The following is a 20653-nucleotide window of genomic DNA, read 5'->3' as shown; positions in this document are numbered from 1 at the left end:
TAAAATGATGTATGTAGGAGATATGTTAAAGATGTTCAGATTAGATCCTCTGTTTATAGTTTTCTATGGTTTTCAATTTTCTATTAAAATGCTAACAGGCTGTTACTAAGGAGGAGAGCAATAATTTGGGGGCATACTCAAAGTTTTCCAAATACTTTGAAATCCTGCAGATTAATGATCCACAGGCCAGTAACAACTTAAAAAATAACAACTCACATTTATTTAAATAAATTTCTCATTTTGTTCTCACTGTATAGATGATGGATAAAATAGTTCAACTTAATCGTGCATTTAATCTTTCCAAATTAGGACGTGCAATTTAGGAAGGAACCTGTCTTGTTATTGACTTCTTATGCACCAGAGATCACACTGAAAGATTTGGGTAAGAAAATAAAAATAAAAATAGAAAGGTAGTTAAAAAGAAAACCTTCAACAACAGAGCATCACATACACGTCAAAAATTAAGGGAAGTAGTTCTACTTGATGATTAAACAATTAAGTTTCACTTCCTTGAACTTTTATAATGCAATTGCATTCTCTCATATTGTATGTTGTCTGTGATAAGTGGATTAAAAATATGTGAAAGATTTTCTTAGACAATACACTTGAAAATTGGGTTAATAAGGGAAACTTCCAAAACAGTTAAAAATTCCAGCAGAGTTAAATAAACAGCTTCAAACAGCATTTGAAGAAAACTGAATAAACAAATTTATCAACCTGGGTCATGCATATATAAAGTTTGGGTTATACACTTTTTAGGAAGTCACAGACTTTTCCGGTTAAGCATTCCAGATTACTATGCAATTACACCGTTTTTAAATTTGCCTTAGAGCAAGAAATGGGTTTGTAGAATTCAAAATCCACATCAACATTATAAAAACAGATAATCCGTGATAATTATGGCCAGTAATCATTTTTTTCACTACAATATGTGAGTACATGCAAAAATTCAAAAGACATCATTATTTTCCTTTCCTAACTAACTTGACGGCTCATCTTCATTTGTTGGGCATTTTGTCACTTGAATTGCTTCTTCCTTATCACCTATCAAGTCGTCTCTGAAGCCAGTCTAGGGACACTGTTTAGCTTTTAGAAAGCTTAGATGAGTGTGCTGTGGAAAAGTCTAAACTGACCTTGGGTGGGCTTTAAGCTAAGTTGGGTTTAGGTGGGTGAGGAAAATAACACGACATTTCCAAGGCAAATACCATCAACACACAGACCCATCTAGGACCCCTGAGCACTCAGCTTGACGTAATTCAGAGTTGTGTCTACTGTCATAGAAAAAGGCCCCCAGGAGGAAAGTGTCACCTCTAGTCCGTTGTCTTCAATTGTTGCAGTTACTGAAAAGACAATCTCACTACAATTATATGCCTCTTCTCCTGTCCTCGGAAATGGAAATACTACATAACACTTGTAACTTACAACTCTTTACAATGTTCAAATCATGTTCAGAATGAACATAATCATATTGAATTCCAATAAGCAATCTTAGGACAGGGCAGATATTGCTATAAACATTTCATAGAAGAGGAAACCGAGGCTCAGAGTGATTTAAGTAACCTGCCCAAGGTCATACAGATGGTAGATAAGAGAGCCAGAGAGAATGACCCCTTAGTGCTCTAATTATGCATTTCACTTTCTTGGATTCTTTTTTCCAAAATGGAAACCATATCTCAGGATAATAGTTAAGGATGGATTGAACACTCCCTTACTCCACACAAGAGACAACCTGTGAAAGGAGATACGCCTATCTTACGCAGACCAAAAGCAGGCAACTGTAGCAGGAAAGTCCCCAGTGCCTTCCATGGAAGAAAGCTAATCACTGTATGAATGATCTTAATTAAATGTGAATGCATAGCTACTGAATGCTGTGGGAAAACACTTGTCCTTACTGGCTGATTTTCCCATAGAGCTCAATAGCAATACCTTCAAATTCAATTAAGATCATTCATCGAGTGATTAGCTTCATTATATGGTGAGACACTGGGGACTGTCCTTTTGCAAACTGCATGTGTGGTCTGTGTGAGATAGAAATGCGCTTCTCCTGTGTTGTCTCTTTTTGTGGACACAGAAGTAAATCTTACGGCAACATAACCCGCGGAACTTCTAAAATCCAATGAGAGAAAGGTAGCAGGGAAATGATGTTCTTGGACTGGTCTAGAGGTTAAAATAATCTCAAGCCAAACAAGTTTTTCAAACACTTATTCTCTTTAACAGGCTGATGGTAAACAACTAATGAGGCTCTTATGCAGCCAGTAGAGAAGGTACAACTGGGCACCCACTTGGGGCCCATAGGGACCAAGAAGTTAGGTTCAGGACTCTGTATATTCCTGTTATAAAACACTAGGTGGAAAAATCATGGTACATCCCATGGGAACAAGGTGACGGGACTCATTTGCCTGTGTTTTCCACTGGACGACATGCACTCCTGAGATACTGAGAGAGGAACCGACCAAATGACAGCATGGCACCAATCCGATCAAGCAGACTTCTGATACATTCTACTCGTGTTAAATTTCCACCAAATAGATTATAAGTATAAAGAGAACCACTATTACTTGAGATGCAGTATTCTCATACCTGATTTTGAGCTCTCAGAGGTTGGGCGACTACTTATTAATTTGATTATTCATATTCATTAAATAACTATTCATAAATAATCATTATCTTATCTTATATGTCATTTTTTAAAAAGCCACTCTGTTTTTAGATTAAAGATGGTTATATGAACAAAAAGATTATTTACCCCTAGAGCACTGGTTCTCAATCAGGCACATTGCCTTCCCCGTCCCAGGGGACATTTAGCAACGTTTGGAAACATTTTTGATTGTCACAACCAGGGAGAGTTTGCCACTAGCTTCTCGTAGGTAGAGGCCAGGGATGTTGCTAAACATCCTATAATGTATAGGACAGCCCAGCACAGCAAAGAAATCTTGGACCCCAAATGACAATAGTGCTGATTATTAAGAACCCCTGCCCTGAAGAAAGCAAGCAAAACTTAAACCCACCCAGTAAAATGAACGTTCCTGTAAAAAGAGCTACCCAATAATATTGTTGCAGCTGTTTATCATATAAATTAGGCCTTCAACATTACATGGGAATCAATGAAGCATTCTAGCAATTGGCTCTGATATTCAACCGCTGGTAGTTCTTACAGATGGAAATCTAGAATTCTCTAATAAGTACACATCTCCAGAGGTCTCCTTTTGTTTGCAAACAATAATAAGGTGGAAACATTCTTCTCAATAAACAAAACGAAATCTTTTTAACATTTAAAACTTATCAACTTTACTCTCTTCCTTGGTTTATTTAATCCAATACTTATTTACATTTTCTTTCATACTTTGGATTGCTCTTTCTAAGAATTTTAAAACAAATAATGAGTGGTACATGATAAAAAGAGAGTGGTAATATTTTTTTAAAAAGCACAATTATATACAAGTCATCAATTGGGGTCTTAATTCAAGAGATTGTAGTCTTCTCTTTAAAAAAGAGAATATTCTAGTAATAGTGTATTTAAATCCTCTCTCAATATGTTTTAAAATAATGATGTAAGTAATTCCAATAAACCAAATATCCTAGTAAAGTTTCAGCTACTTAAATCCTCTATCACATTTTTAAAAATAATGATGCAAGTAATTAAAAAATAAAGATGTAAGGAAAAGAAGATATTTACAAGTCAAATTAAATATTCTGTTCCATCTAAGACTTTACCCATAGCTTATGTTAGAATACCACTTCAGAGCTAATTTTTTTTTAAAGTACCGAAGAAAAAAGATGTAAAGCGAGCATAGATATTCAGATACCTACAGAACTAAATCTGGGGATTCCTTCTTGATTTACTCTCCTTATTGTTCGTCTCTTCTTCCAAAATTCGCTGGGCTCCCGTTTAAAAACTCTGCCTCGGAAGCTCATTGTTTTGCTGTCATTTGAGTCACAAAATATTTAAAAATATCAATTTTGCTCAACCTCTTCCTTTGAAGCTTCACCAGGCCGAACAAATCTTTCTCCTCTGGTAAAAAGGGAAATGCTCACGCTACATGAACATAACTCAACGGAAAGGAAAAGAAAACCAAGTTACCGCTTCCTGTGAGCAACTAACTACCAGCTGTTCAGATATGCTTTTGTGCATGTCGTCTCCCTAATCACCTGCTTTAAAGTAAGACAAAGACACAAAATGACTTTGGAGGTTTAAGAGAATTGCTCATAGCTGAATAAACCATATGATATAAAATCACCCGTGGAACCAAACCAAGATCGAATCAAAGAGCTAATTTATTGTAAAGCTCCATGTCTGACACTCAAACAACCATCCAAAATTTATCATTCTGGTTAGATCCCAAAGGCATACTGTAATAATATAGCTCAGGTCCAAGAAGTCTGTTTAAAGCAGTTGTTCATGTAAGTGTGGATTAAATTAGTGGTCTTCCTAGGAGGGCTGCCCAAGACAGTCACTTAGGATGGAGAAAATAGAATTCTATTTATATTAGTTATCTAAATAAAGAAATTTATGTTTCACTAATATTTAATATAACACACAATGACACGGACACCTTGGTTCTTGATGTAAAATGGCTAAAAATAGTCAAATAGTTAATTCCCTAATCTTTAGATCTTTACTCACTTTCTTGGGGGCTATTTAAAAGCACAAATTCTCCCTTCATACCCACCCAAATGTTCCTTCCTATTTTATTTTTCTCCATGGCCCTCACTGGCATGTAACACTGCTATATATTTTACCAATTTATTTTACTTATGGTCTGCCTTCTTCCACTGGACTCAATCTTCCATGGGTGTGGGAATTTTGTCTGCTTCACTCACTGTGTTTTTGGTGATTACAAAAGCGCCTGGCATCCAGAAGTTTCTCAGTATACATTTGTTAAATTTAATGAAAGGATAACTGAGGGACTTACGTTTACTGTGCTGAACAATGAACCTGTCCCATTTGTATATTGTGTTTTGAAATATTAGCTACTGATAAGAACTATATAATTTATAAATAAGCATAGACTATGGGAGTGTAGTCAATTTTTTTCTACCAGGTGTGTGAGAGAAATATTTGGAGGCCCCAAGAATAGGAAATACTTGATTAAACATTAGAAAGATTGGCTCCAAAAACAGTTGTTGTGTGAGACAGTCATTTGTTTCTTTAAGATTCTATTTCTTCATCTGCAGGATAGCCTACTCAATAGTGGTACCCATGAGTGTGATGAAGATGCTAGAGGAACTGTTGCTTGTCCATGAAGCACTATGAGGGTTATAAAGATGGTTGAAGGAATATTTCCACTGAGGACTGATCCCCATGACCACTGATCTAGAAAAGACTTCTTCCAACTCTCCTAAGAGGTGAGGCCTGAGGAAGGAATATTATGAGGGGAGTAACTGTGCCCCCGTCCTGTGTCAGGAAGGGTCAGTCCCATAGGCATTTGTTGAGGGCACCTTTGTGCAGAGCTCAGTATGATGTGAATCGTGGATACAAACACGAAGCTTAACGAGGAGTGCAATTTCCGTGCAAAAGGTTCTCAATATTCTAGGAGTTTTGAACTTTAAGAAAGAAAGATAACAAGGCTGCTAACTAGCTCAGAGAGTTCACTCATGTCCTAGCTGGAAGTAGGATTCAGGCTACAGTGGGAAGGGGGAGAATGACAAGAGGAGGGGAACGATGAGTCAATACATTGTGGGTTTGGTGGATGCTTTTGTTCCACACTCTTGTCTTCTCTTTCTAGAGCCCGACACGTTCAATGGTGCAGGCCGGCGTCGGTTGCCACATATGATGCAAACTTGCAACCCAGAATGAATGGTCACTGATGTCCTGGTGGCTTTTTCTCAACCTCCTTCAGGTCTTTATGCAAATGTCTCTTCCTCAGGAAGCCTTCTCTGACCATCAATTTAAAACAATGGTCTCCTCCCCTAATCACCTCTGATGTCCCTCCCTTGCCTTTTTTGGCCATAAAGAAAATGGAATGAGACATTTTCATCTCACGCTAAGAAGCCACTTCTGCAAACACAGTTCTGATTCTATGTTGCAGGCAGCGATCCTTACCGAAGCTCTCGCTCATGCAGCTAGTCCCAACAACCATGGCCTAAATGGATGCCATCTGCTTATTTAATAAGCCTTCCCCTTTATCACAACTGCTTTTTACTGACATAGGCCATTCCCTTTTCCCCAGTAATAACTAGATTTAGTTGAAGCACATACATACACCCTAGGCTCGAGCCACTCCCATACCTCTATCTTATCATGCAGTGATTTGTGCAAGACAAGTAAAAAGAGATCCTGATTAATCCTTGTCCACATATGAAGACTGAGGAAGCTTCCTTCAAAAACTATGAGAAAAATAGCAAGATGCTATAAAAATAACCACTGGGGAGGTAAACTATATTATTATTCTGTAATTGGCTTAAGTAGGCAACCAAGGATTCTACAGAGCAGAAGCCCTTTTGATCCATGCCTTTGGATATTTAGAAATTCCACTGTGTGTCTTTAGCCCTGAACAGATTTCACTCTCTAAGTAACTCTTTGGTATCTGTTGAACGAGCAGGTACATTACAGCACATGCAGAATCTTCAGAGTTAACTTTTTTTCCTTATACAATATTATGACAGTCTGCCTCTGGGTCACCTGATTTCCTGGGATAAGATTACGTTTCTATTTTGATAGCTAAAAAGAGTGTTTTAAAAGCCTTTTTGGATCATGGGCCCATTTGAGAATCTAATAAAAATTGTGGATTCACCAGAAAAATATAAGTACTTAGAAAATGTGCATGCGTGGCTGACTGTCACAAATCTCTGAAGTCCATCTGTGGACCCTCTTAACCGTGGTACCCTAAATCCATAACTTAGAGTTTTAGAAGACTTAGAGGTTTTAGAAGGAATTCTGTCTTATAACAAAGCATTTAATAATCTTGAGCAACTCTTAAGTGACTTCCCCTCTTTTTAATATTTGCATATAGTCTCTCCTCTATTCCTCTTTAGGAGCCATGGTTCTTTATCCTGGAGTCCCTCCCACCCCTTGACTTTTGCAATACAAGAATGACTCATTTCTCTCCTCGCTTAGCTGTTGATCAGGACTCCCTTAAATAATGGCAAAAGGAGGTATTTCCAGGCAGCATATGGAAATGTCAGATAGACATAAATTGTGGTGACTACAGAGGAGGGGAAAATCCAGCGGCATGAGGTTCAGTGTTCCATGGGATGACACTGCTGGGGATGTCTACTGGGCTTTGCCTTCCTTGATCTCAGACCAAGTCTGTTTCTCTAGCATTCTGTGATATCCCACACCATTCCAATAAATTCCGTTTCTGCTTAAGTTCAGAAATGTGTTGCAATCCAAAACCTAACTAGGACAATGGGCAAGAATGGGCAATAAAGAGAAATCAGAGATTAATTGGCTCAGCCACAAGGAGTCATTGTCAAGTTCATTAGTAAAGAAATCTGATACCAATAAATGATTAGAATTTATTAAGTACTAGACTTGAGACATTGCTGGGCTTCATGAGAAATACATAACACCCTTCCTAGCCTCAAGAAGCTCGTATCTGACACAGGAATTCATTAAAGATTGAAGGAGTCTGGAAAAGCTTTATAGTAAAGACAGAACCTAAGGAAGCCTTTGAATAATAGATGGGAGTCTAATAGATGGGAGAAGGGTAAAGGATATCCTAGAAAAGGGGAATGTAGCATAGAGAAGGCATAAGACAGAATGGTGGAAATCATGGTATCTGCGATCAGCTTGGATTCAAATCCTGGGTCCACCATTTCCTCACTGTGTATCCTTCAGCCAGTCACTCACCCCCGACAGGTCTCAGTTTTCTCATCTGCAAAATAGGAATAGCATGGTATCTACCTTGTAGAATCATCATGAGGATAAATGAGATGACACTCTTAAAAATTTCAACACATTGCCTGATATATAGCAAGCATAACTATTAGTTATTACAAAAACTTAGAGGCAGGCCAAAACAGATGTTTAAGAAAAAGCTGGAAGTCCAGCCAGTCTATTGCCAAAGGGTGAGTAAGAGAGAAGAAGTAGAAACAACTGAAAATAGGAGCCAGGGGCCGGTTCACGAAGACTTTGAATGCCAAGATCATGAATGTCTCCATTATATCCCGAAAGCCATGGGAAACCACTGAAGGATTTTTGAACTACAATTAAAATAGTGCCTTTGGAAGATTCATTTGGTAGCCATATGCAGGCTGGATTTGGGGAACTACAATCCAGAGACAGTTCTCGTTAATCCGGGTATTAATATCGAGTGGTGGAGGGCAGAAAACTTGGCAACAGAAACATAATGAGAAATTTCACGGAGATTACAAATGAAGATCTGGCAATCAAATGCAAAATGAATAGTAGCTGAAATTTTTTGAGCAAGTACTAGGTGCTTGGCGCTGGTCTAAATGTTTATGGTACTTTATTTAAACCGTGAAACAACCCCGTGAGGTAGGTATTATTCTTATTGCTATTACCATCCCAATTTTACAGAGGAAGTCATTTGGGTCCTCAGAAGTTATGCAACTGGCCCAAAGTCCCAAAACAAATAAGTAGCACATCTGGCATTTGAACCTGGCCATCCAGCTTCAGAGTTCACGCTCTTAATGGGAGAGAGATTCACAGATGCCAACAGGCTTCTGAGTTTGGCCATCAAGGAAATGGGTAATATGACTGAGGGACATACGGTGGCAAGAAGAGAGGACTTCTTTTCCTACTAATGCTGAGTTAGATATATATACTGACTGTCAGGTCAAGAAGACAGGAAAACAGGCATGTCCAGCACCATTGTTAGACTTGTGCCTGGAACTCAGGAAAGAGTCAGGACTGAAGATGGGAAGCTGAAAGTCATCGAAGGAGTGAACACTGAAAGTCGAAAAGTAAACTGAATTTTTGGAGAATAGAGTAGTAAAGAACTGAGAACAGAGTCCTGAAGTTCTTTTATACTTAATAGATGGAAGGCAATTTAGGAGACTTAGAAGGTGTGGAGAAAACTACCAGGGTGGTGCAGCCTCCAGATGCAAGCGGAGGGCAGTTTCAGGAAGGTGGCACATGGCATCTGGGCAGAGATGGATGCAGGACCTGAGAAGATCTAAAAAGATTTTGTGTGAGAGACAAACAAGATGAAAACTAAGGAGCTTGCAGTCTCAGTCCGAGACAGATCAATATTTGAATCCTCTTCAGCCATCTAGTAGACATCTTGACCTCCAGAAAGTTACTTGACCTCTGTCTGCCTGTTTCTTATATATACAATGGAGCAATTAGTATATAATTCATAACGCTTGTTGTGAAATAATATATGTTAGTACCTGGCATTGAGGAAAAATACATATATGTGTGTATATAATAGCTAAGAGTCCTATAGGTGCATATATGTAAACTATTATTATTGAATGATTGCTATTTACCAGGTCTACATAGGTAAGTATTTATGTATAGGCACACTTATATATGCATATGCATGCACACACAAAATACACAAACTCACACATTCTTATATATATATTTTCAAAGTCTTGTCCCGTGGTGTCCAGACAGAGAAAGTAACTTTGCAATTTTCAAGAGATAAGAGTCTGGATATTTGGAAGTTAGTTAAGATGGAAAATCTTAATCATGTTTTAGAAGAAACAGGAATTTGAATGCTAAGATGTCAGAAATTTGAGAAAACGTTCTGGTAGTCTGTATTAGTTTTCCATTGCTGTTGTAACAAATTACCACACATTTAGTGCTTCAATCAACACCCATTTATTATCTCAGAGTTGTCATGGGTCAGAAATCTGGGTACCACATGGCTCAGCTAATTCTTTGCTTGGAGCCTCAGAAGGCTGAAATCCAGGTGTCAGCAGGGCTGTGTCCCTTTCTGAAGGCTCCAGAGGAGAACTGGTTCCAGGCTTATCCAGGATGCTGGCAGAATTCAGTTCCTTGCAGTTGTAAGACTGAGAATCCTTTCCGTGCTGTCTGTCAGCCGGGTCATTGTCAGCTTCTAGAGGCCACCTGTGGTCTCTGGCTCAGGGTCCCCTTCTAAGCCAGCAACAGTGGATTGAATCTTTCTCACACTCTGAACCTCTGTGACTTTTCCTTCTGCTTCATCCCTCCTAAACATCTCTTCTGCTGTCTCTCTCTACCTGAGCTGGAGAAAAGTCTTGGCTGTTCAGACCTCATGTGAGTAGATTGGTTCCACCCAGGTAATCCAGGATAATTTCTATATTTTAAAGCCAGCTGATAAATAATCTTAATTTACACCCACAAAGTCCCTTCACAGCAACACTAAGACTAGATTGAACAACCAGAGAATCTGGGGGGTGAGGCATCTTTAGACGACTGTCTCCCACACAGTCTTATTCTGGGCTACAGCTTGGTTTTTTGTGTTTACCTTTTAAAAAGAATTTTAACCTCAAGAACGTAGCAAGAAGAAAGTGCAGGTGAGGACAATACTTGGCCTTTGAGTGTCGTCTCCACTGAGCGGTGAACTGCACCTTGCAGTGGAGCTAAGAAATGAGTAAAAGGAAATAAAAATATGGCTCGATCATTTCCTGGAAAAAATGGGCAGTGAAATAAAGGTAAGAAAGAGAATGGCAGTTGTGGGGAGGGTCAGTGGAACCAGAGACAAATTTGGAAGATGAATAGTGGTGGAGAAGTAATCAGTATAAAAAACACAGAAAATCAAGGCAATCAGCTAAAAGTAACAGGCTATGGGAAGCTTTAATTATATTTGCACAATATTTGGATAGGCTGCACAGTTGGCATCCTAACTGAATCTAAGAAACCAGAGGACAGAAACTTGGGTTTCGTTACAATGCCTCTGAACCTATGTGATAGAAAGCACCCAAAAAGTACCGTTGGGAATTTGGAGTAACTGAAAACTTGGTGGTTAAGACTTAGACAGCTACACATGATGTCATACATCAATCCACAAAGCCTAATTGGAGCAACTGGTAAAGCGCTTCGTGTGGTTTTGCACCTAGTTTCTTTACTGCCTCTTCATTCCATCTTATCTTTGTTCCCGTTTCTTTGACCTGTTGAGCTTTGCAGGATTTGCTTCACTGTAAGAGAACATTTAGATAACTCATTTTATTTCATTTTTTCTCTTGCATTTCCAATAGATTTCCCCTTTGCTACAGGTTTGTGTGCTGGACAGCCCTTCTCTCATAGGACCAAACAAGGCTGGTCCCCGGTGTATCTCTGGGTTCAGCTCCCCACCATATACCTTGTTTAAAGGAAGTAAAGCACAAGGAGTTACTTCCTCCTTCACTGCGGTCTCTCCTGAGCCTGGCCCCGGCAGAAATGCTCTTCCAGCCAGCAGCACTGAGGCTTATTACTTCCTTCTAGAAAGGTCAGGACCGAACAGCTCGGAGTTACCAAGAAGAGAGCCTTAGCTATTTCTGGGGAAGTTTCAATGAACACAACAGAAGCTCCTATTTCTAAGTGTAGCGCTTTTTGTGGGCAGTGTCTGCAGAATACACCAGTGTCTCCAGTCAGCTGAGCACGAATCAAAGTAACATTAGTTTTAGTATAAAATATTTAGAAATTTCATGGAAAATAAAGAGTATCATCCAATATGAATCACACTGAGGGAGAACATAGACATGCCAAAAATAGAAACAGACTTCAGTTGTGTGTGTGTATGTGTGTGTGGTGTGTACTGTGTGTGTTTGTTGCGTGCTTGTGGTGTGTGTATGTGCATGTGACAGTCATAAATGATCTTTATTGCATTAAAATAATTTATAGTATTCCATTCATAGCCCTTCAAATGTGTATCAAATTGTAATAATATTTGTTGATATTATTGAATTTAAATAGGTCTCAGGAGATAAGAATTCCCACCTAATCAGGATTTGATATGAGGGGAATAATGAACTCATTTCTTTTTTTTTTTTTTTTGAGGAAGATTAGCCCTGAGCTAACGACTGCCAGTCCTCCTCTTTGATTGCTGAGGAAGCCTGGCCCTGAGCTAACATCGTGCCCATCTTCCTCTACTTTATACGTGGGACGCCTACCACAGCATGGCTGCCAAGCAGTGCTATGTCCGCACCTGGGATCTGAACCAGCAAACCCTGGGCCACTGAGAAGCGGAACGTGCGAACTTAACCGGGCCGGCCCCTGAACTCATTTCTTAGAGTTTAGTGAGCCCAGCTTAGAACCTAATAGCAATCAAGGGAGGGGTTATACTTTTTTCTTTTCAATTGTGGACTTTATCCTCGGTCACAGACTTCCACCAGGAAAAAGCTGTAGCCTGGAGACATTTATATATCTTACCAATAAGCATCTTAATGCAATATTTAAGAAATGAGCAGGGGCTGGCCTGGTGGTGTAGCAGTTAAGTTCGTGCACTCTGCTTCAGCAGCCCGGGATTCACTGGTTCAGATCTCAGGCGCGGACCTACGCACTGCTTATCAAGCCATGCTGTGGCAGGTGTTCCACATATAAAGTAGAGGAAGATGGGCAGGGAGGTTAGCTCAGGGCTGATCTTCGTCAGCAAAAAGAGGAGGATTGGCAGCGGATGTTAGCTCAGGGCTAATCTTCCTCAAAAAAAAAAAAAAAAAAGAAATGAGGAACACTGATTTTAATGTTTACTTTTTCTCAAGTTCCTAATGAGTATTTAGATATTTATCACCCATCTTGAAGTTTTTGCTACTTTATGGTAAAGGCATCCATCCTTCTTTGAGAAGTTAGCTTGAGTTTGGTTTGTTACAAAATGGAAAATTCCTAAGAGGCAAGCACTCCTTCTCATGTAGACCAAACTCTAACTCACACCCCTTGCCACCTTGCTCAGAGCCAGAGCCTAACAACATGACAACAACAACAACAACAAAAATACGACAGCTATTATATGATGTTCTAAGTTTATGCTTCATACAAATATATTTATAGCTGGATTGTTACTGCTCTTTCAAGAGTCACGCAGCTAATTCTTCTCCTGGAATACAGTGTTCTTTTCCCATTAAAAAATAACCCCAAAGCAACATCTTTTTCACTGGACTATTATTCCTCTATCTTTTAAAGAAAACTGAAAGCATTCTGAGTTGAGGCAGATGATTTCTTGCACAAATGATCACACACAAATGTAGCTTTCCAGAGGACGGGAGTGGAGCATCTCTGAATCAACGCTATTATCTTTGCTCATATGGGGACTACTGCTCGACAGTCATTTCCCCCTAGAGACATACGCATTCTCTCTGCTGGCTGGCTTGGATCCCACACCAGCTTCCCACTGCTGGCAAAGTTCACTACAGACCAGAATTATTTCTTTTAGTATAAAACAAGCACCCAAAATTGCCCTCCGATACTCATTCCAATTGCTAATTACCTTGCTTTCAATACGAACGTCACCAACGGTTTAATAATTACCCTGAAAATCACATTGTACACACAAGTTTTAGGGAGGGGCCAAGGTCTTTCAAATCTTTAAAGTTCTAATGAAAAAACTAGTTAATTTATATAACGTGAGTATTACCTATGTTTTATTTTTGTGGTGGTCTTTTTGTGGCAGAAGGCTGTGTCTATACAAAGGAAGGGTAATAAAGCCTTCTTACCTAAGCAATTTTGATGAGGAAACAAATTGTTGTGTAAATGCCAAACCCTGGGCATGCAGGCAACTAATGATTCAGACCAACAACTGCTAGCTAGAGGTTCAGACTGTTAGCAGAGGTGCAGCCTCTGCAACTAGTCCGCCCCACAACCATTTCTTTAATGGAGTCATAAAAAATGGCATCACATTTGTATCTTTTAAGGACTCCGCCAGGAGAAGGCAAAGCCAATATAATACTTCGATTTAAGCATTTAATGCTTTGCATTATGGAAGTTGGAGAATAATGGAAAGGTCTTGGCTTTTCAATCAAGAGCTTCTTCGTGTTTTCCAGAGAATTAATTGTCGGATTTTCTTTCTTTAGCTGTGTGCACTGCAGTAAATTCTTGACTTTTCGATGTGCTGTAGTTTAAGGTTCTTAACTAAAGGACAAATAAACCTCTTGCTCTCTGTTCTGCACCACCAGGTGGACAGGAGGACTAAATCAGCAGGGAAATGAGGAATGGATAGCTCTGACAAGGGCATCAGAATCCAATTAATCAGGTTTATAAGAATGGGAGCAAATGTGGAAAGCCCCTGGCTCTGTCAAATGTCCAGCCCATTTCTTGGTCCTGGTCCAGCAGTGGGTGTCAGTGGTGGAGAGGATTAAGACAGAAGGCCCATCCTCAGTCCATGTGGGGAGATGGTGGCACACAACAATCTATAGAAATACAAGAATGCAGAAACTCGGTGTCACAGGAAGGACGTGAGTCAAGAACATGAGGGCTAGGTCAAGGAGGACTTCATACAGGACAGAGACCTGAGTCGGGGCCCAGGCAATGGTAAGAATTTGACAGTTGCCTGTATAAGAACCCCAAGAACAGGAGTTCTCCAGTGGGTACAAGAATTACACGGAAAGGTTGTTAAAAATGTGGCTTCCTGGGCCCTGTCCAGGACCTCAGCACGTCTGATGGGGTCCAGTAATCCAGCTTTATAACATCCAGGTGATTAGTTTGAAGATATACACAGACCACACTCTGAGAATAACGCCCCAGAAGGTTGTTCACCTAATAGTTTTCTTAGGCAGAAAATCATAATAGTTCCCTCAGGGGCACCATCTCCCACTGCAAATTGTTTTTTATACTAGACTGAAGTCTTGTTTATTAAATCAAATATTCCTTTCCCTTATGTATGCTCAATCAGGCAAAGTTAACTAACCAGTTAGATCACCCTGAACGCTTAGGGGAACGAGGAAAAAACCCTGGACTGAAGCCAGCGTCGAAAGCTGGGCCTCCGACGTGCTCTTAGCTTTCCCCTCTTCTTGCCCCATCCATCCTTTGAGTTCACTTCATTTCCTTTTTTTGGTTACTTCTCTGCTTGGACTTTTGTAACCCTGGTCATATTTGTCCTATCTCTCAGTTATTGTCGAACTCAGGTGTTCTCAAACTCAGCACTGTTGCCATTTGGGGACGGATCGTGCTTTTTGTGGAGCGTTGTCCTGTGCATTGTGGGATATTTAGCTCTGTCCCTTGTTGGCCTCTACCCAATAGATGCCACTAACAACCCACCCCCTCTGCTCCCTGCTGTGACAGCCAACAAGGTCTTCAGATATCACCAAATGTCCTCTGGAGAGTGTGGGGAGGATGGAAAATCACTCCTGCTTGAAAATCTCTGGTCCAAATCCTAACGCAAATTATTCTGCCTCAATGTTTCTTTGATGATAGCTTTCGGGCCCGGTGACCCAAAAGCCAACTTGACAGTCACTTGCTTGGAAGAACCTCAGGGCTCCTGGCCTTCAAATCAGCCCCCTCTCTCACTTCTCCATATGCCTCAAAATCCCACTATTGGAATTAGTCTACATGTCTGGGTTTCTGTTTCTGTTCTGGGCTGTTCCTAATAAAATGCAGCTACCACTTGACAATAAAAGACCCAAAGCCATCAAAATCTTCAATAACTTAGCACGATATATCATAAGCGGCAAGCTAGTCACTTGGGCAAAGCCCCAAGGAATTGGGGAGGACAGACATCCTAACGGTGTAAAAAATAAAGTTGGGAGTGTGGTGTTTGCCATTGTGAGTAAGATCATCGTGCTGGAGTCAGTCGGCCTGCTTTTGATTCCTGGCCTTCCCAATTACTTGCTGGAGGCCTCTGGACAAGTTACCCACCCTCTCTGAATTTGAGTTTCCTCATCTGTAAAATGAGGATAACAATAGTACCTATCTCAGTGAGTGCTGTGAGGCTTAACAAGAGAATATTTGTAAAGCATTTAGCACAGTGCCTGGAATATAATAAATGCTCAATGGACGTTAGCTCTCAGTTTGATTAGGGGGCAGTTGTGTCCAGGAGGTGGCCTTAGGCTGGGCTGCCACAGTGTGTGTATTGGTGGGGGGCGTGGTGGGGAGGTGGGTAGATCATCCTAGCTGTTTGTGCACTGAGCATGAGGAGGAAGGGGTGGGGGCACAAGGGCACTAGCTGCCTCGAAAGGGGCAGAGAATGGGAAAGAACATTCCAAAATGAAGGGAGTGGCCAGAAGACCCTGTTGGCTTGGATCTGGATAATTAGGTTAAATAGCCCCTCCTCCCAGGCACTCGCCATCCTTCCACAACCGACCTCTTTGTGCTCATTGTGTCTTGCAACACTGGTTATTTCATTTTTAAATCCCCACTGTGCACAACTACAAAAGCCTCCAATTACCCTATTTCTGTCATCTCCCTTCATCCCCCACAAAAGACCCAATGCCAAAGAAGTTAAGAAAGCCAAGATTTAACCAATATCATATGCTTTTTTATCTTTTCATGGTTACTTTTCTGCCTAAGTGGGATTGGAAATTCCCAGAGCAATAAACAGTATCGTCTTTATGTCTGAACTGTGCTGGGTCTCCTGCTGGCATGTGGCAAATACCAACATTATAATTACTGACTCGACGTTGTGAACAGGAGAAAAGAGCGCTTTCTTTTTCTCCATCTTCCCCTTCCGCCTTTCCACAACTTTCCAAGGCCACAGCAAGGTATTAAAGTACACTGACGAGGAGACATTTAATCTGAGTTTCCTCTCTTTTGCAAGGATGTCAGAGATGGGGAAAGAGATCCGTTACTGAGATGGTATCAAAGATCTTTGACAGCATTTAAAATTGGCATCCCTCTGCCTCGGTTGGCATTCAGGGTTATATTTTCAGAAACCAGTTCTGAATTTGTGTTCACTTCTTATCTCTCTGTGCTAATAACTACTGAGTGGAGGCTGCCATTGATAAGTCATTTCTTTTTTTCTTTTAAGCAGAGTGCATCTTTGTTCTCAGTGCGAAGAGCATCGGGTGGCAGTCAGGAGGCCTGTATTCAAGAATCACTCCATTCCCTGATGGCCTGAGTGGCCTTGGCACAACAGTGACCTCTCTGGACCTCTTTGTCCTAAAGCATTTTTCATCTCTAAAATTCTATGTTTTTGTGTTTTTCAATAAATAGCTTGGATCATCCATTTTCAGATAGACTAAATGATTGGGCTGAGAAAATAAGCTTTTCCTTTTTTCGTTCTAACCTCAAGTGCCAGTTGGAAAAGAAAGACAACCTTCAATCAGAGCCCCTCTTTTTCCACACCTAGTCCAAATGGTGTACCCAAAAGATGCTATCTGTCCCTTGCTGCCTGTTCCCAGCTAGATTCATTTCAGAAATAAACAGCTGAGCCTTCTCACCAGGTGACACCGCCCTGGACGTGGTTTGTAAACAGGGCATTGAAAAGAATTTTGGCACTGTTTTCACACCCACTCATTTTCCTGATATGATCTTGGTTAAATCTGAATATTCAGATTTTATTTTTTACACGTAGTTACTTTTGACTTGAGTGTAGCTACAACACAGAAGTCAACACTGGAAAACCAGTCCTTTCAAAAACGCCTGATGTTCAATTTTGTCCCATTATCCTCTTGGGACTGATTTCCTGTGGCCATCGCCAAGGCCGATTTTTTGTATAAAAAGACTCTAATTTGTTGGGAGAAAAGGGCAGAGTTAATGGGTTGGATACTTAATCTCTTTCTCCTTGTGGTAACTGTACCTTGATTTTCCTGTGGGGAACATCTCTACCCCCTCACCTTCCAGAGCCATCAAACCAGTGCCTTGACCACATCTGGACCAAAAAGACTCTTTTCTCTGAACTTGAGTCTTGAGAAGATGGACACAAGGGCAGAAAACACCATGTTTCATACCAAAGACCGGCTTGAACCCTGCACATCATGGTTCCTGGGGCCTCCTCCGCCCTGTGCTTACCAAGGCCTGCTTTTGAGCTCTTCCCTTCAGTTTGATGGGCTCCCCCTACCTCTGCTCTTGATTCCCTAGGATTTAGCTAAAGCAATTTTCTGTTTGTAGCCATATAACATGTGCAACCATTTGTGTATTTATTCTGTAAATGGGTACAGATACTGTGCTAAGTATTTAGGATAATCAGAAGAATAAAGTAATTTACATTCCTTTACAGAGCTTAGAGGAGATGGTTGGGCAAGTGCTGGAATGGGAGGTTTGCATTAGAAAGCACTAAAATTCAAACAAATAAAAATTTCATTTTCCCTACAACTGTTCTTTTAAGTGTTGACAATGGAACAAACCCAAAAAAGCTCATTCCCTTTTCTTCAAAATACTGTTCCACGTGCCTGTGACTTTCTCATCACATTAATAACATCGGCATCCACTTAGGTGGTAAAATTGGGGACCTGCTACTCATTTCAATTTCCCTTATCCCCCATCTGCGTAAGATCATCACCAAATTCTAACGATTATATATTTTCTCTCAATCATTCTTCTCATTGCAGCAAGATTTCTGGCTAAAGCCAGGTCTGACTATGTTATTCCCCAGCTCAGAGGCCTCCAATAGCATCGTCCTTGTCAATACTGGGTTTTCCAAACTGTCCTGTAGAGTTTCACAAGGTTTGAGTCAGTGTTCCAGGTAAGAGAGATTCAATGTCAAAGAAATTTGAGAAACAGTGGATTGGACAAAGCCAAACTGGCCTCCTCACTAGAGAACTACTCAGAGCTTTAAATTCCACATGTGCAATGTGAATTTCTCGAGGACTGTGTACTAGGCGATATTTCCCAGCCTGATTTTTGCACAGTAGCATTTTCTTACAGGGTACTTATTATTTGGTGTCACACAGTCTGGGAAATGGTCTCTGCAACCAGCATATGTAGTGAGACACCTGGTAAGTCAGAATTTCAAAGATTTTAGAAAAAGAAGATGACAGTGGCATCTTCTCCAGGGTAAACAAGGGTTGCAGGAGTTTATGTAAGGAAGCAGGAAAGTCTGAATTCGGGCAGATGCCAGGTTGCATCGTACTAAAACAAAGAGACAACAGCACAGTGGCTGGCTGACAGGGGAGTTGCTTCCTGTCCCTTCCCCAGAGTGAGCACCAGCCAAGTCATTCGTCTCTCCTAGAGTAGTTATTCATAGCAGTATAAGCAAGATACTTGTGCACATCAGTTAAGGAAATATATAAATCAAATAAATACTTAAAATCATTTGTTTATACTGGACAAAAGGTAACATCTATTTAGGTATGTGGCTTTGGGTTTATTGGGCCTCTGTGAAATCTCAGCCTAATAGGATGAGGCAGAGACAGATTTTCATGGCTGTGTAGTAAGCACTGAGTAAGCGCCGTAGTCAGCATGGAAAATAATTCATGACCCAGTTAAGGTGAAAATATGGGACATCTGAATCCTCGCTCCAGCCCCGCCCCCTGCCTCTTCCCTTCAATAGCAGTGATAAATCTAGTCTGGTTTGTAAACAGATTTTTTAAAAGATTTGTTGCTTTCGATGCATTAGCATCCACATCTTCTACTTGCATGATGTTGCTGAAAATTAAATTAAGTGTCGGATATTTATTACCACATTCCCCTTTTATTGCTTTAGTCAAGAAAGGATAGTCTGACTTGTTATTATTCAATTATACCTGTGGAAATCTTTCTGAATTAGAAGTCAGAGCGCATGTTTCTTGAAGTCTAAATATAATCTTTAGCCCTATGTTTACATTAACATCAAAATTATTTTCCGCTCATATCAGCCAAACGTATTGTAATGTATTACAGGCAGTGTAGCTCTCACTGGCTCCTTGAAGTTGGAACCCTGAATTAAAGTGAAACTCTAATAAAAATTTATAAGAGAATGACAATCAGGCAGCCTATGACTGAACTTGGTCCCACAATTGCATTTTCTTGCCAATAGTGTTTTAAAATATTTGAATGAGTTGCCAGCCTTTAAAAATGGGAAGATTTCACATAAAAGCCCTGATGTCTAGTTTCCCTTGGAAAATTCAACATCTGATCATACTGATCCCACCTTCTGACATGGGAACAATTGCCCAAGTGGAGCAGTGGCCATACCCCTTGGATGGGCCATGCCTTCTCTAGTTTGCTATGCTCCCCACCACTCCCATTTGCCTCCCTGTCTAACTTGCTTCCCTTGTTCCCTACATGGCCTGTAGGCATTTGAGTTTGGAACCCTGGAGTTAAGTCTCATTTTAGATCATGTCTTTTGGTAAGACTACTGTAACTTGGAATCTGCTCTAAGCCTCACCTGATCCCTCCCCATTAGACAATAAACCTGAAGATTTCTACTGTTGATACATTTGCAGTTAATCCAGGTCTATATCAGATTAATAATTTACTCCCAAGGATTCCTCAAATGTGGATAACATGCCAATATTTTGAATGTAGTAATAAAATGGTGTTTCTGTTCTAATACTCATAACCAGACTGTCCCCTCCTTGAAGGTATGGAATAAGAGAATATTTCTTGCATTGACAAGCCATAGAAAGCATTATACTGCACTAAACTTCTTTAATTTTTCAAACTAAAAACCATGTTGATGCAGAGCGAGCTCACATGAGAAGTCGGGGTGGCAATTAATGGTTCAACACCTTTTCATGTAAATCATGGGAACAAGATGCTAAGCAAGACTTCTAAGAAGTGATATTTGTTTTAAAGAGGAAGTAAACACTTTCTCAAGTGGCAATTTTATATTAAGAATGTAAAAAAGATAATGAGCTTTAATATGAAAGGTTATTCATGCTATTACTAAGTTATCTATTAATTTAAAACAATTCCCACTACACATTTTTAGAATATGTCACATATGAGATAAGGAATTCAACACTTGAGCATTTTCCTCATTCAATAAAATAA

General features: G+C 40.2%; 1 protein-coding gene across 17 annotated transcripts in view; it reads right to left on the bottom strand.

Moving 5' to 3' along the window:
- The window catches only part of DOCK10 (dedicator of cytokinesis 10), a 263089-nt gene that overhangs the window by 167365 nt on the left and 75071 nt on the right, over nucleotides 1-20653 (bottom strand). For 5 of the 17 annotated variants that reach the window (XM_044751297.2, XM_014853890.3, XM_070489644.1 and 2 more), the window contains exon 1: nucleotides 3811-4064. The exons of the other annotated variants lie outside the window; for them this stretch is intronic. In XM_044751297.2, the coding sequence (XP_044607232.2) occupies nucleotides 3811-3915 (105 nt within the window). In that variant the 5' untranslated portion in view covers nucleotides 3916-4064. Of the gene's footprint in view, nucleotides 1-3810; nucleotides 4065-20653 lie in introns of those variants that run through there. 17 annotated transcript variants of the gene reach the window in all.

The sequence above is a fragment of the Equus asinus genome, chromosome 19, assembly GCF_041296235.1.
Source record: "Equus asinus isolate D_3611 breed Donkey chromosome 19, EquAss-T2T_v2, whole genome shotgun sequence".
NCBI classification, from domain to species: Eukaryota; Metazoa; Chordata; class Mammalia; order Perissodactyla; family Equidae; genus Equus; species Equus asinus.
Note: the sequence above shows the minus strand (reverse complement) of the source record. Positions and strands in the feature narration are given on the sequence as shown.